The sequence below is a fragment of the Belonocnema kinseyi genome, chromosome 6 (assembly GCF_010883055.1).
Source record: "Belonocnema kinseyi isolate 2016_QV_RU_SX_M_011 chromosome 6, B_treatae_v1, whole genome shotgun sequence".
NCBI classification, from domain to species: Eukaryota; Metazoa; Arthropoda; class Insecta; order Hymenoptera; family Cynipidae; genus Belonocnema; species Belonocnema kinseyi.
This window is the reverse complement of record NC_046662.1, coordinates 39,531,264-39,550,185: the sequence shown is the minus strand read 5'-3', so window position 1 is coordinate 39,550,185 and position 18,922 is coordinate 39,531,264. Positions and strand designations below refer to the sequence as shown.

At 24.1% G+C, this 18,922-nt stretch overlaps 1 protein-coding gene across 3 annotated transcripts in view; it reads right to left on the bottom strand.

Moving 5' to 3' along the window:
- Nucleotides 1-18,922, bottom strand: part of LOC117174504 (cationic amino acid transporter 2) — a 52,055-nt gene that overhangs the window by 23,729 nt on the left and 9,404 nt on the right. For all 3 annotated transcript variants that reach the window (XM_033363680.1, XM_033363682.1, XM_033363679.1), the window contains 3 exons: nt 15,649-15,933; nt 8,124-8,228; nt 3,089-3,467 (listed from right to left, as the gene is read on the bottom strand). In XM_033363680.1, coding sequence (XP_033219571.1) covers nt 3,089-3,467; nt 8,124-8,228; nt 15,649-15,933 — 769 coding nt within the window. The remainder of the gene's footprint in view (nt 1-3,088; nt 3,468-8,123; nt 8,229-15,648; nt 15,934-18,922) is intronic.

The following is an 18,922-nucleotide window of genomic DNA, read 5'->3' as shown; positions in this document are numbered from 1 at the left end:
GCAGCCCCGCCCGCAATCTTTCCTTCCTTCTAGAGGTCAGTATGCTCATCGCAGCCCCGCCTCGCCTACTTTCCTACAATTCTACTGTTTCTGGGTCGGTACACTCACTGCAGCCCCGCCCTCTCTTCACTGACTTTACATTTCCATTGCCTTGCTCCTTCTTACCCTGACAATACCTGCTAAAGATACGAGGGGCACCTCTTCTCTCGCTGCTAAACTGTTTTGAATTTTTGGATACAAATTGATCTTTTCAGTCAAAAATTCAACTGTTTTGTTGAAACTTCGTCCTTCTGTATTGGAAATTCATATTTTTGGTAGAAAATACAAATTTTTTTATTTGAAGTTTTTATTCATTCTTCTTTGTTTGAAATTCATTCTTTTTTGTTCGAAGAGTCGAAATTTGTTTGAAAATTCATCTTCTCGGGTTAAGAATTTAATTGTTTGGTTGAAAATTTAACTATTTTGTTAAAAATTCACCTTTTTGGAATAAAATTTATCTTTTTTGTTGAAGATTCCATTTTTCGGTTAAAGATTTCAAATATTTGGTTGAAAATTATTTTTTTAAACTGCAAATTCATTCTTTTGGCTAGAAAATGATTCTTTTTTTGTAGAAAAGTCATCTTTATTTGTAAAAAAATGAATCTTTTTGTGAAAAATTCAATTATTTAGTTGAAATCTAACTTTTTTGTTGGAAAATTTAATTTTGATCTTATTAGTTTGAAAATGCATATCTTTTTTTTCGAAATTTCATATTTTTTGCTTAAAATTTAAATGTTTGGTTGAAAATATGTAATTTTTTTATTGTGGATTGAACTATTTTCTTGAAAATTCCTCAGTTTCGTTAAAAATCTAACTATTTCGATAAAAGTTTTTTTTTAAAATTGAAAATTAAGTTTTTTAACTATAAATTTAACTATTTAGTTGAACATTCGTCTTTTTTAATAGACAATTAATTTGTGTGGTTAAAAACTAATATTTTTAGTAGAGACCTCAACTATTTAATTGAAAATTAACTTTTTTGTGAAAAATTGAATTGTTTTGTAGAAAGTTCATCTTATTGGTTTGAAAATTCATCTCTTTTGTTATACATTATATATTTTGCTTCAAAATTAATTATTTGGTTGCGGATGCAACTGCTTGGTTGAAGATTGATTATTTTAATTGAAAATTCCTCAGTTTGATTGAAAATTTAACTATTTTGGTAAAAATGGTCGTTTTTTAATTAAAAATTAAGTTTTTAAACTAAAAATTTAACTATTTGATTGAAGATTCATATATTTTGTTAAAAATGTCGTCTTTTTTAGTAGAAAATCAATTTTTGTGGTTAAATACTGATATTTTTAGCAAAAACTTTTAAAATATAGTTTAAAATTAACTTTTTTGTGGGAAATTAAATTGTTTTGTAGAAAGTTTGTCTTACTGGTTTGAAAATTCATCTCTTTTGTTAGAAATTTGATATTTTTTGTTCAAAAATTAATTATTTGTTTGCGGATGCAACTATTTGATTGAAGATTTATTATTTTAATTGAAAATTCCTCAGTTTGGTTTAAAATTGAACTATTTCAGTAAAAATTGTTGTTTTTTTTTTAAAATTGAAAATTAAGTTTTTTAACTAAAACTTTAACTATTTGGATGAACATTCATATATTTTGTATATATTGTATATTTTTTGTATATATAGTAGAAACTTCTACTGTTTAGTAAAAAATTAACTTTTTTTGTGGAAAATTAGATTGTTTTGTATAAAGTTCGTCTTCTTGGTTGGAAAATTTATCTCTTTTCTCATAAATTTCATATTTTTTGTTTAAAAATCAATTATTTGGTTGTGGATGTAACTGTTTGTTTAAAGATTCATTAATTTAATTGAAAATTCTTCCCTTTTGTTGAAAATTTAACTATTTTGTTAAAAACTCGTTTTTTTTTGGTTTAAAAATAAGTTTCTACTGAAAATTGAACTATGTCATTTTTTGTTGTGAACTGAACTTTTTAGTTGGAAATTCGATTACCTGGTTGAAAATTCATATATTTTGTTGAAAATTTTTCTTTTTTAGTAGAATATTATTCTTTTTGATTAAAAATTCATCTTTTTGGTAGAAAATTAATATTGTTTGGTTTAAAATGCAAGTCTTTGATTAAAAATAATCTGTTTTTTTAATCCAACCATTTTATTAGAAATTAAAATATCTCGGGTTGAAAATTTAACTATTTTGTTGCAAACTCTTTTCTTTTTTTTAAATTGAGTTTTTTTTTTTAACTAAAAATTTAACTTTGCCTTTTTTGATTTGTAAACTGATCTTTTTTTAGTTGAAACTTCTACTATTTCTTTGAAAATTTATATATTCTGTTGAAAATTCGTCTTTTTGGCAGAAAATTAATCGTTCCAGTGAAAAATTATCCTTTTATTTGAAAGTTCATTTTTTTGGCAAAGGAATGAAAAAATCGGGTTAAAAAAAACTTTTTTGTGGAAATTTAATTTTTGTTTGTTTAGAAAATTCGTATTATTGGTAAAATTAAAAATAAAAAAATTAAAAATTGGTATTTTTTGGTTTAATTTAACTATTTTAGGTTAAAAAGTTAAATCTTCTTTACTCGAAAGTTAACTCTTTTGTTTAAAATTCATCTCTTTTGTTAGAGAAGTAAGATTTTCTTATTTTAATTGAAATAAATTTATGCCCCTATTATCTCCCTTTTTCGTAAAAAAATCGCCCTATTTCCCTATTTTGAGTGCATTTTACGTTTGGAAGTCTGTTAATAATTAATTAAAATCAGGAACATTAACACCCCCCCCCCCCTTATTTCGAACACTCGACCTAAAAATGATTAATGAAATATTAACTAAATGATTGGATCTTATATAACAGAATGCTTGGATTTCCTGAGTTTGCCTGAGGATGAAGAATGTGAATTTTCGTTTTTCCCATCCTCTATTTTTATTAATTAAAAATAAGCTTTTCTGAAATCGAGTATAAAATGCCAAGAAGGCAGTAATTAATTATTTTGGATCTATAAAATCTAAAAAATCGAATTTTTAAATTGATAATTACGTTAAATGGTACTAATTATTTATAAATCAGATGCTCATATTTACCTGGAACACAAACCGCATATTGCCCCAAGACTTACGAGCCACTTGGCCCATTCCCATCCGATTTTATCAAAAAGATGAGGAAATGGTGCGTCTGGATTTTGTTCGTAATAAGGCAAGACCATCGTAAGGACCACAGAAACCCCAAAATATGCTAAAAAAACAACCGAGAGAGATGCCACGATCGCAATTGGAATTGATTTTTGGGGATTTCTGGCCTCTTCTCCAGTAGTGGCAACGCAATCGAATCCGATAAACCCATAGAAACATGTCGCAGCGCCGGATATAATTCCGGCGATTCCATAAGGAGCAAAGCCTCCTTTTCCTTGTTTGCAATCTTCGTCTGTACATGGTGGATGAGTGTTCCAATTCGCTGGGTCAGCTAAAGACAATATTCCATTTTTGACCAAATTTTGACTTTTTAAAAATACTTTTTACGATTTTTTAAAGAAAAATTTGTAGCAAAATTCAAGTTTTCATTATTTTAATAATTCTGGTCAATTTTGAAAATTGATTTCTACTTTATCTATCCTATCTCTGTAGGATATATGTGTGGAAACTATTATCGTTTTTATTTTAGGACAGGAGCTTCAGTTTTTTCGGGAATTTACCTATTTTCTTGAAAATTTAAATACTTGCGTTTGAAAGCAAAACTCACTTGTTAAAAATTAATTTTGTTGTTGGAAGATTCATCATTTTACATTACAGTAGAAAATTTAACTTTTTTTCTGAAAATCCGATTTTTTTGTTGGTTAAGAATTAAATTTTTAACGGAAAATTCAACCATTATATTTTTGGTTACAATTTTCTCTTTTTTGGATGAAAATTTAACTACATATTTGGTTGAAAATTCATGTAATTTGTAGAGAATTTATTTTTTTTTGTAGAAAATGAATCTTCCAGGTGAAAAATTCATCTTTTTGGTAAGTATAAAGTTCAACTATTTCAGTTAAAGTTTCATCATTTTAGTTGAAAATTTATCAGTTTGATTAAAACTTTTCCTGTTAAAAATTTAACGATTTGGATGTGAATTTGTATTTCTCAATTGAAAATTAATTTATTTCGTTTAAAATGAACGCATTTTGTATAAAATCTTTTGTTGAAAATTATTTTTTTATAGAAGTTCTATCATTTTAATTAAAAAAGCATTTATTTGGTTAGAAAATCGGCTATTTTATTCAAAACCTGTTTCTTTTTTTATTGAAAATAATTTTTTTCTTAAAGTGAAAATACTATTCCAGTTGAACATTCCTTTATTTTAGTAAAAAATATATTTTTTTGGTTGAACATTTATTTTTTTACTGAAAATTTAATTATTCAATTTTTGGTTGAAAAATGATATTTTTTATTCGAAAACTATTCCAGTTAATGATTCATCATTATCGTTGAAATTTATCAGTTGATATGACATTTTTTTTACTAAAAATGTAACTATTCCGTTTTCTGTTGAAAAATGATTCTTCTTGAAGTTCAAAAATTGTATTTTTTTATATAAAATTAATCTTTTTGTTTGAAAATTAATCTTCTAGGTTGAAAATTTATATTTTTGGTTAAAAATTTAACTATTTCAGTTAAATATTCATAATTTTATTTGAAAATTCATCTGTTTGGTAGGTATAAAATTCAACTATTTCAGTTGAAGACTCATAATTTTAGTTGAAAATTGATCAGTTTGGTTGAAACTTAATTTTTTCAACTGAAAATTTAACCGTTCCGCTTTGAGTTGAAAATTGACATTTTCTTGTTAAAAATCTAACGATTTGGATATAAATTTGTATTTCTTAATTAAAAATTAATTTATTTCATTGAAAGTACACGCATTTTGTTAAAAAAATTTTGTTTTTGTTTTAAAATTTAAGTATTTCAGTAAAATATTCATTATTTAAGTTCAGAATTCTTTTTTCAAGTTATAAATAAATTTACTTAATTTAAAAATAAACTCTTTTGTTGAAAATTATCTTTTGTATGCAAGCTCCAACATTTTAATTAAAAATTCATTTATTTGTTTAGAAAATCAGCTATTTTATTCAAAACCTCTTTCTTTTTTTATTTAAAATAATATTTTTCTTAAACTGAAAATATTATTCCAGTTGAACATTCCTTTATTTTAGTTAAAAATTATTTTTTTGTTTGAACATTTATTTTTTGACTGAACATTTAATTATTCAATTTTTGGCTTAAAAATTATATTTTTTATTCGAAAACTATTCCAGTTGATGATTCATCATTATCGTTGGGATCTACCAGTTAATATGAAAACTATTATTTTTTTACTAAAAATGTAACTATTCCATTTTCTGTTGAAAATTGATTCTTTTTAAAGTACAAAATTTAACTATTTGGTTAAAAAATTGTCGCTTTTGTTTGAAAACTCAACTATTTCGTTAAAATTGATGTATTTTGTTCAAAAATTGTATTTTTTTGTATAAAATTAATCTTCTAGGTATAAAATTTATATTTTTGGTTAAAAATTTAACTATTTCAGTTAAATATTTATAATTTTAGTTGAAAATTCGTCTTTTTGGTTTAAAATTGCACTATTCCAGTTGAAGATTCATAATTTTATGCGAAAATTCATTTATTTTGCAATTTTTTGATCTGTTCTGTTAACATTTGATTTTTAGTTAATCGGTAAAATTAACAAACTTGACCTGAAAAAACCGGGAAATGACCGGGATATTCAAATCGTCCGCCGAATCGCCACCCTGTTAATCTATTTTTTATCGTTTTTCTTGGAGAATCGATTAATTTCAAATTCATTTGCAGTTCTCACACTGTTTTCACAATTCCCATTTTTCTCTTTTCAAGAAAATTCGTCTTTTTCGTTTTTATTCGCCTAAATACGAACTGACTTATTAGAATCCAAAAAGAAAATCCAACTATTTTTGGTTCAGAATTCATTTCGTTAGATTAAAAATTGGATTATTTTGTTGAAAATTTAATTATTTTGTGGATTGAAATGAAGTATCTGTTTGAAAATTCAACTGGCTTCTAGAAAAATTAGTTTTTTTGGTTTAAAAATTCAATTATTTAGTTGAAAGTACAACTGTTTTTGGTTGAAATTTAATCGTTTTTGTATGAAAATTCCATCGTTTGGTGGAAATTTTTTTTTCTTAAGATGCAACTGTTTTATTGTGCATTCATCTTTTTTGGCTGAAAAATCTCTTGTTTGTATTGAAAATTCATCTTTCTTGGTTTAAAATTATCTATATTGTTGAAAATTAAACAGGCTGCTAAAAATCTATTTATTAGTTTGAAAATTCAACTATTTGGTTGAAAATGTAACTATTTATGGCAAATTTGATACAAAATAGTTTTATTTTCAATTCAAAAATATGAATTTTTAACAAAAGTTATGAATCTTCAATTATATAAAAAAAAGAAAAATGAATTTTCTAAAATTAGTAGAACTTTGAATCAAGTTAAATTTTAAAAAGTTGAATTTTAAAATAGAAGAGTTTAGTTTTCAAGTGAAAATATCAATTTTCAACAAAAAATAGAACAGTTACATTGCTGGTTAAAGAAGTTAATTCTTAACAAACAAAACAAACGAATTTTAAATAAATTAGTTAAAATTTCAACCAAGAACTGGAATTTTCATCTTACATGATAAATCTTTAATAAAAAAATTAATGTTCAAGAAAAGTGTTAAACATTCACTATGAAAGACTATTTTTAACCAAGAAGATTAATTTTGTAAATATAGAATAATTAAATTTTCAGTTAAAAACATTACTTTTCAGCCAAGTATTGGAATTTTTAAACAAACGAGATAAATTAAGAACCAAAAATATAATAGTACACTTTTTAAACAATAAATAAATTAATAGAACCAAATTGGAAACTCCAGCTGCTATAGTCGAAATTTAATAATCTTTGGTGTGGAATTTTGATTTTTTTATTGCAAATTTAATTATTTGGATGGAAATTCTTATTTTTTAGTCGAAAATTTAACTAAAATTTAAATTGATCGATTTTCCATCAAACAGTTTAATTTTTATGAAGAACAATTGATTTTCTACCCAAAAAGAGGACGAATTTTAAACTATATTCCTAAATTTTCTACCAAATTGTTGAATTTTCTATCTAAAAATACCAATTTTCTAAAAAAAAAAACAATTTAACTCTCAGAACAAAAATGTGAATTATTAACAAAAAAGTAAATTTTTAATCATAATTGATTAACTTCCAATCATACAGTTGCATTCTTAACTAAAAAATGTGAAATTTCTAGAGAAAAATATAAAATTTTAAACCAAAAAAACAAATTTTCAATAAAAAAATTGTTAGTCAAAAATAGAAAAAAGTGTAATCAAGTTGATGAAATTTCAAGCAAAAATGACGAATTTTCAACCCAGAAGTACGATTTTTAAACAAAATTGTTCAGTTTTTAACAAAATAATTAAGTTTTCATCCAAGCGATTAAAATTTTGAATGAAAAAATGAATTCTTAACCAAAATTTTAATAGTAGAATTTTCAACCGAAAATAATGAATTTTCAATTAAAAATAGTTAAATTTTCTTATCGGGTGCTATTAATTCAGTTCACATTTAATTGAAAAAATGAGAAAGACTGTGAAGCCGGCGATAAATAAATAAGAAATTTGATATGCTAATTAGTAACATTTAAAATAAACATTGGAGTTCATTTTTAATACTTCCAAATTTTATAACACTATTTTGATACAATATTTTACAATTTGTCACTCTATTTACACTAGTTTTGATCTCTAAAGTGAGTTTTTTATTCTTTATATATTTATTTTAATTGTTAAAATTTATCTCTTTCTGTATGAACTTTTGATCTCTTTTAGTTAAGAATACAACTGTGTGCTTAAAATTTAATCTATTTCGATTAAAAATAAATTAATTATTTCAGTTATCCAGTGTCTGATACTGCTTTTTAATTAAAAATTAAAAAATGTTATGCGACTAATTCGACTTTTTTAAAGCAAGGAAGGAAAAGAAATTTATTTTTCGATTAAGCTTAAATTTTTAGGTCTTATCTTATATTGAAGGAAGTTTTATAAAAATTTACCTTTGAAAGCTCCAGCAATAACGACGAAAATAACTACCGAGAGATTTGCGACAGTGAATATATTATTTGCCAGAGAAGATTCCTTTGCTCCAAAGGCAAGAGCCGCTGGAAAAAACAGAAATATTTATAGGGAAACCTGCTTACAGTGGATAATACAACATACAGTAGAAAATGATTAATTGAAAATAATTAATTTAATGCAAAATAATTAATTTAATTTAATTAGAATTTAAAATACGATATATGTTGATAAACTAAATTTTAATTTAATTATTTTACATAAATTTGTATTGTTAAATATTGATTATCCACTGTAGGGAGGTTTTCCCTAAAAGAAATATCAGGGATCGCAGTGATTCAGTAACGCAACTCCAGGGAAAAATTGGGATTAAAAGTGAATTTCATGTCTTATCAACATTTTTTTAGATTAATTATCAAAATATATAAAAAATTATATGAACGCAAGTGCCCTCTAACAGCAGCGCCTTTTCTTTAGCAAGTTTCTTAATCGTTGTTGTAATTAACCCTTAAAGTGCATGGTGGGTATGAGACACCCAGAAATTTTCAAACTCTTTTAAACCATATTTAATTTGAAAAACCTGAGTAAGTGTCGCCATGTAGCTTTAGTCAGAGACACTAACTGTAAATAAAGTCGTTTCGCATACTGCGTCAAGCGTCAGTCTACTAGCAGCAGCTGCTGAAAGTGGAGGTAAAAAAATCGTGGGGTCTCTTACACCCATTGTGTACTTAGTGAGTGGAAAAGTAATTTTGAAGCCAATTTTTTTGTTGAAGTTTAATTGATTATTGTTTGCTTTCTAACGTAAATATATCATATAAAGTGAAATAATTTTTTTTTTTTGATTATCTTATACTTTTTTTCTTTGTAGATGGCTTATAACTTACGGCAGCGCGTCATGCGAGAGCAGACAGTGAATGTGTTGAATAAAACATAATTGTTAAAATACAGTTATATATGTCTCTTTTTTCAATTTCTTGTATTTTTTTTTAGTATTACATGTCAAAGTTCCTCAATTTTCATAATAATAAATCGATTAAAAATCAAAAAATTTGATTGATCATTTTATCATAAAATTGACTTTTCAACTGTGCAAATAAATATATTTTTTGAAAGCACCCATGTTGCAATATTTTTTTTATGAAAGTGCATTATTTCAAAAGCATATTCATAAATTTGCAGGTTAAGATAATCAAAATTGCATGAGTTATGAATTTTTAATTTTAAAAAACTCAATTTTTTCACTTTTTTAAAATGATTTTTTAACAAACTTATAATAAATCAATAGCTGTAAAATCAATTCTACCATATTAAAGATACCTTGAACTATATCGGATAATTTTATCGTAACAAAATATTCAATAGGGGTTAAACAATACATGATTAAATACGCTGGGGTCTTGAACACCCACGGTGCACTTTACCATGATTTTTACCATGTATGCACTTTCTGCTGATAAAAAACGTCAGAAAAAATTCAAGAAGATAAAAGATAGTTTAAAAATAGATAAACAGAAATTATTATTTACCGGAAAAACAATTTTTTTTTAAATACGCAGTTTGTGAGCATGTAAAACCAAGCCATATAACAATTATCTCTGAATTTCAAATTAAATACGGAAATTCCATTTTTTGTATTAAAATTGTATTATTTAGTGGAAATTTTCTTTCTTTCTTAAGTGGGGAATCTTTTTTGGTTGGAAATTCCCCTTCTGTGTTGAAAATTGAACCACTTGGTTAAAATATATTTTTTTTTCTTAGATTCAGCATATTTCTTTCAATCTCAATTTTGTTTGGTAGAAAAATTAAATATTTGGTTGGAAATTAACTTTTTGTCAAAAATTCCACAATTGGGTGCATTTTTTCTTCTTTCTTGACAGCAATATCATTTTTGGTTCAAAATTTAACTATTTTGTTGAAAATTCGCACTAATTATTCAAAAACTTATTAAGTTATTTATTATATATATTATTAATTATTAATTTATTAAATAAAAAAATTTTCTTTTATTAGAAATTTCACCTTATTTGGTTAACATGCAATTGCTTAAAAATTCAAGGTTTTTAATTAAAATTTAAATATTTGGTTGAACATTAATATTTTTAGGATTAATTTAACTGCTTTAATTTATAAATCAAATTCTGTTTTGCTTGAAATATCAAATAATACATTTATTGTTAATGATTCATGTCTTTGGCTAAAAGTTTAACTGCTTTGTTAAGCATTCATTTTTTGAATGAAGATTCATTGTTTTAGTGGAAAATTCAGATTTTTTAGTAAGAAATTCAACTATTTGGTTAAAATCAACTTTTGTTCTTGAAAATTCAAGATTTTTGTTGAAAATAAACTTTTGTGCTGAAAATTCATCTTTTTCGGATGAATTAAATTGTTTTTAATATTTAATTAAAATCGTTTTTGTTTCAAATATTACCTTTATAGCTAAGAATTCATCTTTTTCGGATAAAATTTGAACTACTTTGTTAAAAATTAATTTCTGTTGTTGCTGATTCATTATTGTAGTGAAAAAATTTAACTTTTTTTGGTATAAAATTCAAGTTTTTGGTTAAAAATAAACTTTTTTTCATGACAATTCAACAATTTGATTTAAAACGCGTACTTTTTATTCAAAAAGTTATCTTAGTTTTTTAAAAATTCATTTTTTCGGGAGAAAATTCAACTATTCTGTTAAAATTAACTTTTTTGTTGAAAATTCAAGAATTTGGTTGAAAATGCGTAATTTTAATATTAAAATTAATCCCTTGGTTTTTTTTTAATTCATCTCTTTTGCTAGAAAATTAAACTATTCGATTGAAAATTTATATTTTTTGTTATAAGCTAGAACTGCTTGTTTAAAAAATTCATTATTTAAAAATTCATCTCTTGTTTGTTAAGAATTTATATTTTTTGGTAAAAAATTCTACGGTTTGGTTGAAAATTCTTTTTTTTTGGGTTGATTCAATTTTTTTTAACTTTAAATAAAAATATTTTTTGTTAAAATATCAAATATTACATTCATTTTTAAGAATTCATCATTTTTTTGGTAGAATATTTGACTATTTTGTTGAAAATTCATCTTTTTTTGGATTAATTAAATTTTTTAAAAGTTTTAATTAAAAACTTTTTTGGTTGAAATATAAAATATTATCTTTATTGTTAAGAATTCATTTTTTGCTAAGATTTGAACTTCTTTTAAAACATTTTATTTTTGTTGAAAATGTATTATTTTGGTGACAAATTCAACTTTTTTGGTAAAAGATTAATCTATTTAATAGAAAATCAACTTTCATTGTTGAAAATGTGAACTTTTGATTTAAAAATGAATCTCTTAGTTTTTGAAAAATAAATATTTTTGTAGAAAATTAAACTAATTGTTTTAAAATGACACTATTTTGTTGAAAAATCATATATTTCGTGGAAAATACTTTTTTCTAATGAATTTATCTGTTTTTAATTTAAAATAAAAAATGTTGTGTTAGAAATTTTAACTACTCGGTTAAAGGTTTAACTACGTTTTTAAAAATTAATTTTTTTCTAAAGATTCATTATTTTAGTTGAAAATTCAACTATTTTTGTAGAAAATGTACATATTTGGTTAAAAATTCGTCTTTTTTAATTGAAAATTAAATTTTTTGTTGGAAGTGAGCCATTAAATATTGATTACTTTCTTTTAATTTTTCTTAAATAATATCACGTATTTGACATGATCTGTTTGAATATAAATTCGAAATTTATTTAAGTATTTTTTTATCGAATTGATAATGTTGAATTGAAAAATAGTATAATCCATCTCGAGATAATAGTAGATCAAAGATCAATATCTTGTTTTCTACATTGTATTAACTGTTTTTCTGGCTCGTAGATTGTAAAACACATATTGACGTTTCCTCATAGAAAGAGTCATTTGACCTAATTTAATCCGGTAAAATTCCTTTATAGGTATCACAGTCCGTCCCCTTTTTCCGATTTGCCCCTTTTTCCCCACTTGAATTAAAAAAAGATTCCTTAAATTATCTAAAATTGAGAATTTTTGCCCTTTACCCCTTTTTAAAAAGGTTTCGACTTATTTTTTAAAAATCACACATTAAATTAAAAAAAAAAGCTTTGAAAGGAGATTTTACACGAAAATGGACAAATAAATTCTTTTGAATAAACTTAGTGCTGGTGCGTAAGAATTTTTAAATTAAAATTAAAACGCTCCAAATTCGTACTATTTCAAGTAATTGAATATAAAAAAAAATAAATTCTGAACGAAAAATGTAATACTTGATGTAAAAAAAATTATAAAGAATACAACTTTTCAACAAAATAGTGGGATTTAAACCAAGCTATTACATTTTGAAGCCAATCAGGTGAATCTTTTTAAACAAATAAAAATGCGCAACCCGAAAATACAAATTTTCAACAAAACAGTTAATTTAAATATAAAAAAATGAATTCTCAACGAAGAGTAATGATTGCTATTTAAACAAACAAATATTATAAAAAAGACAACTTTTTAACAAAATAGTGGATTTTTCAATCAAATTGTTAAATTTCAACCCAAAAATTTAAATTTGCAATAAAATTTAATTTAAACAAATCTATTTAATTTTCAACTTTAAAATGTGAATTCTCACTGCAACAGAAAATTGAACCAAATTTTCCAAGAATGAAATAAATTTTTTAAACGAAATCGTTGGATTTTCAAACCAAAATAATAATTAAAATATAATAAATTATCAAATTAAAATAAATTTTAAATCTAAAATTTTGAATTAATTTTGAATTATTTTTCAAAAAGTTGCATTTTTCACAAAAAAAGATTAAATTTATACTAAGAGATGAATTTTCATTAAAATATTTGAATTTTCAACCAAAAAAGATGTTTCAGTGGAGAAAGAAAAAATATCAATTAGTTTGTTGAATTTTCAATGCAAAAACACTATTTTTTTAAAAACAGTTAAATTTTACGCCCGCCGGAATCGTGAATTTTTAAACAAAAAACTAAATTTTCTATGAAAATAGTTCGCTTTCCACCCACATCTGACGTGTCCTTAACAAAGTTGTTCCATTCTCAACAAAACAATTGATTTTTTAAACAAATAATTAAATTGTTAACCAAAAAATATGGATTCTTAGCCAAAAATAGTTTGATTTTTGTATTGAGCTGTGAAATAAAAAAGATGCATATATTAGGACCCTCTGTTAAATAAAATAATTTTCAGTTCATTCTTATATGACTTGGTTTGCATTTTAGAAAACTGCGTAAATTAAAAAAAAATGTATCTTCATAATTTTGTATTGCCCTGAAAAAGTTTACAACGTAAAAATATACATTTTCTACAAAAATAATTTCATTTTCAAATAAAAAAGACGAATTTTCAACATAAAATAGTATATTCTCAAATAAAAATGATTAATTTAATAGCAAAAATAAAATAGCTACATTTTTGGTAAAAAATTGTTTTTTTACCTAAAAAAAATCTTAAAAAAATTAATAGCTTAATTTAAAGTTTGAGAAACAAGTTTAGAATCTAATAAAATAAAGTTGCAACGAAATAGTTAAATTTTTAATAAAAAATATTAAATATGTATCCAAAATTTTGACAAACAATGGAATAGTAAAATTTTTAGTGAAGAGAATTAATTTTTATTAAAAAAAAAACACAAAAAAACGAATTGTTAACCAATGAAATGAAGTTTTACACAAAAAGATTAATTTTTTGATAAAAAAAATGTTTTTTTAAAACAAAATATATAAATTTTCGAACAAAACGGGTAATTTTCTACTAAAAAAAGATACATTTTTAACAAAGTAAATTAATTTTCAACTAAAAAACATAAATTTTCAACAAAAAATAAAACAGTTTAATTTTCAGTTAGAGAAATAAGTTTTTAAGCAAAAAAAAACAACACATTTTTAACGAAATATTTCAATTTTAAATCAAATAAATGACTCTTTTTACCAAAAAGATCGAATGTATATAAAAAACAAATTTCGCAAAAACATTTAGTTATATTTTCAATTAAAAATTAATTTTCCATCAAGAAAATTAATTTTCAAGCCAACGAAACTAATTTTGATCCAAAAAGATTAGCTTTTTACCACACAAGAATAATTTCTAACAAAATACTTGAATTTTTAACCACAAAGGTGAATTTTTCACCAAGAAGATTAATTTTCTACCACAAAAGACAAAGTTTCAACAAAATACAGAAATTTTCTACTAAATGGTTGAGTTCTCAACTATTTTCAATTAAAAAAATTTATAAAATGTTAAGAAAATAGTTCAATATCGAATAAAAAAGATTTTCCAACTAAAATAATGATCATCAACAAAAAAAATCAATTTTCCCAGAGTTTAATGAAAAAATAATCTGCCAATTTTAAGGAATTGTAAATAAGCTGAAAAATGATGTCATTTATGTTGATTTTACTGGAATTTTCTCGCTATGATGAGGAAAATGTTGTAAATCATATTCAATTTTCTCAAATAATAATAATAATAATAAATTACTATTTTAATATATTAACACCTATCGTATATTTTTATTTTATTGTTCTTTTGAAACTGATTGTTTTAAAAAGACACTTGGCAGTTTGGTGGGACTTACCAGAGAAAAGGACCGTCATTCTAAATGAAAAATTACTTATTTAACATCGATTAGTATTTTTATACCATAAATATCTACCGTAGGATCATTATTTACTGCAGTGTCATCTCCCCTACTTATATAAATAGATTTAAACAAGTTTTAAGAGTGTTCAACACATTTTTCAAAGCTAGCTAAGAATCTCCGTTTTTACCTAAAATACTGAACCGTTGTAACATCTGGATTTTATTCTATATTTTTAGTTTACTATATTCTTTTGTCACTGATTGGTATAAAAAGAAACTTGGCAGTTTGGTGGGACTTATCAGAGAAAAGGATCATTATTATAAATAAAAAATTACTTATTTAACATCGATTAGTATTTTTAAATTATAAATATCTACCGTAGGATCATTGTCTACTATACTGTGATCTCCCCTACTTATAAAAATAGATTTGGACAAGTTTTAAAAGTATTCAAAAAATTCTTCAATGCTAGCTAAAAATATCCTTTTTTACCTAAAATACTGAACCGCTGTGACCCCTGGGTTTTCTTATATATTTTCAGTTTACTATATTCTTTTAAAACTGATTGGTTTAAAAAGAAACTTGGCAGTTTGGCGGGACTTACCAGAGAAAAGGATCATTATTATAAATGAAAAATTAATTATTTAACGTCGATTAGTATTTTTAAATTATGAATATCTATTGTAGGATCATTGTCTACTGTAGTGTGATCTCCCCTACGTATAAAAATAGATTTAAACAAGATTTAAAAGTATTCAAAAGATTTTTCAAAGCTAGCTAAAAATATCATTTTTTATCTAAAATACTTAACCGTTGTGACCCCTGGAATCTGTTCTATATTTTTAGTTTAATATATTCTTTTGAAACTGAATGGTTTAAAAAGAAACTTGGCAGTTTGGTGGGACTTACCAGAGAAAAGGATCGTTACCCCGAATGCAAAAAAGTCTGGATAAGATGAAAGGTGACTAATGTCGATGTGGGCAGCAGATTTGAATGCATTTCTCATCGAATTATTGAAAAGAGCATCGACATAAGTACTCAAACCACGCACGACACTTGCTGATCCGATAACGTATTCCAAAATGAGGGTCCACCCGATGAGGAAAGCGACAAATTCGCCCATCGTCACGTAACTGTAAACATATGCGGAACCAGCTCTTGGTACCCTTGCACCAAATTCTGCATAGCATAGACCTGCAGAAATTTTATTTTTTGAATTTAAATATTTTTTTATCTGAAATCCTAAAATTTAGAAAAAAAATATAACAGTTTTCACGGATAAATTTTTTTTTTCACTTTTCCCTATTCCTATTCGTTTTTCTTTTTTCCCCTATTCTCGAAAAACTCACTTTTTTACGCCTTTTTTAATATATGATATTACAATTTACAATAAAAAATTAAAGGGTTGCTACAGGTCAGGGAATTTCAGAAAGTCGGAACGTTTAAAATAAATAGGAAATTAAAAATAAATACAACGGGGTTGCAAATGTCTTGTAAAACGCAACACTTCTCTGATCAAAAATAAAATTTAAATGTATCTCAGTAGCATTTTTAACAAAGTAATTAAACGTTCAACCTACAAAGATACATTTTCAACTAAATGGACAAATTTTCAAACAAAATAGTTGTATATTCGGCAAAAAAGTCTTTTTTCAGCCAAGAGAGATGACTTTTCTATTATAAAAGATGAATTTTCAATCCGACGAATTTTCTACAAAACAGTTGAATTTTCGACAAAAAAATTGACTTACACTATTGCATCTTTGGTCGAAAATTTATCTTCTTGAAAAATCATGTACTTTCTGTAAATATTTATTTTTAGATGAAAATTCTTTTCTAATGCTAGAAATAAGTTTTTAAAAATTGCAAATTATTCTTTTTAAACTGAAAATTTATCTTTTGGATAAAAATCTAATCTTTTTGGTTGAAAAATCATTTTTTTTTGTCGAAAATTTACATATTTCGCTGAAAATTCGTTTTTTTCTGGCTGAAAATTAATTTTTCTAACTAAAAATGTAACATTTCTATTTTTTTAATTGATCCTTAATTTTTTTATATGAAAATTCGTTTGTTTGGTTGAAAATGATTTTTTTACTATTAATGAAAACTAATTTTTTGTAACTAAAAATATATTTATTTCATATTTTGTCAAAAATGTATCTTTTTTTATAGAAATTCAATGTTTTTGATTGAAAATTCATCTGCTTGTTTTTGTTTTGTTTTTTAAAATTGTTTTTTTTTGTTAATAATTCATGAACTTGGTTAAAAATTGGTGATTTTTGGTAGAAAATTTATCTTCTGAGAGGAAAATTAAACTATTTTGTTAAAAAATTAAGTTATGTTTGAAGATTTATCTTTTTTACTTACAAAATTGAACTATTTTGTTGAAAATTCGTTTCTTTATAGTTGACAATTAAATTTTTGGACTGAAAATTTATTTTATTCTTTGTCGAAAATTTATTTTTTTGATAGAAATTTATAATCTTCTTGCTTAAATATTCGATTTTTGTTGTTGGAAATTTATTTTTCTAACTAAAACCTTAAAATATTTTTGGTTAAAAACTAAACTATTGAATTAAAAATTTATGTATTTTGTTAAAAAATGTTCTGTTTTGATAAAAAATTGATTTTCGAAGTTGAAAATTTAACTATTTTGCCAAAAAAATAATTTGTTGTGGTTGATGATTAATTTTTTTTATTTAAAAAGTTATTTCCTAAACTGAAAACTTAATTATTTAGATGAATATTAGTTTCTTTGGTTGGTTATTCGTGTTTTTTTTTAATTAATTTTTCAAACTAAAAATGAAACTATTTCAATCTTGAGTGAAAAAATATATTCTTTAGTTGAAAATACGTTTATTTATGGAAACATCGTCTTCTTTGGGTTGAAAATTTAATTATTTTGATAAAAAAATCATATTTTTGGGTTGAAAACTCAACTGTTTTCCAGGAAATTAGCCTTTTTGGATTGAAATTTTTTTTTTGAAACTCAAATTATAATTCACTAATTTTTGGTTTACAAATTTCCTCTTTGAGTTAAAAATTCATGTATTTCATGTATATTTTACGTAACTTGTGGATGAACCCTTATAAAATTCTGTAAGATTCTTGTCACTAAAAGTTTTTAAAATAAATTTAGAAACAAACATTTTTTTGCATTAACATTATTGATAACCTAAATATATCGAATTTACAAAATAAATTATTTAATGGGGAGAAATCATTCAAAAATCATTTTACATTATTTAAAAATATACAATTTCTTATAACAAGATTATTTCTCCTTTTCTACATATATTTGTTGCGATAGTATTATTATTGATTTTTATCAATTAAGTTTAGAAGATTGAAAACCAAAATTAAGAGGGTGTTAATCTATAATTGAGAACATGAGGAACCAGTCTACAGTAGATAATCATAAGAGCATAAATAAAAGAAAAAAATTAATTTTAATCTCGATTAATTATAGCACGTATAGTGTCTTAACTTTTGATTAAATTAAATTAATTATTTGACATAGATTAGCATTTTTAAATAACGATTACCCACTGTAGGTGGAATTATCCAGTGTAGGGAGGTTTCTCCTATTATCTGTGAAATGACTGCCTTAATCCAGTTTCTGTAAGGTTTTTTTTTAAATCTGAATAGTAGAAGCATATTACATTACTAGTTTTATCCGACTTTAGTTCATTATTGCCGGTAAACAATCACTCAACTTAATTGAAGTGTCCTTTCACCTAATTTCCTTGAATGTTGATAAACAATTTAATAATGTTAACGTTCTTCCTCGACTTTCGAACCATTTCCTTATGCAGAATAACCATTTTATTTAACCAAAGGAAAAATTTCCGGATTGTTGCCGGTTGGTGAAAATTCTTCATAGTAATTGAAAATAAAAAATGATTAAAATGTAAACTTTGGTTTTTTCATTTGCAGTAATCAAAACTAAACTCTTTTGAAGATTAAACTTTTAGAATTCAAACTTGAAAAATTTTTTATGTAGAAATTTGTATTTGAAATTCTTAATAATTTCCACATACAATAGAAGTTTTGAACATTTTTTAATTTAAAATATTTATATTACGAGGGTGGATTGATAAGTTTCCGGCCTCACCAAGAGATGGCGCCACTAGGCCTACCTTGAGGTGGCGTTCTATAGTACCATCCTTAGATAGCTTGTAGC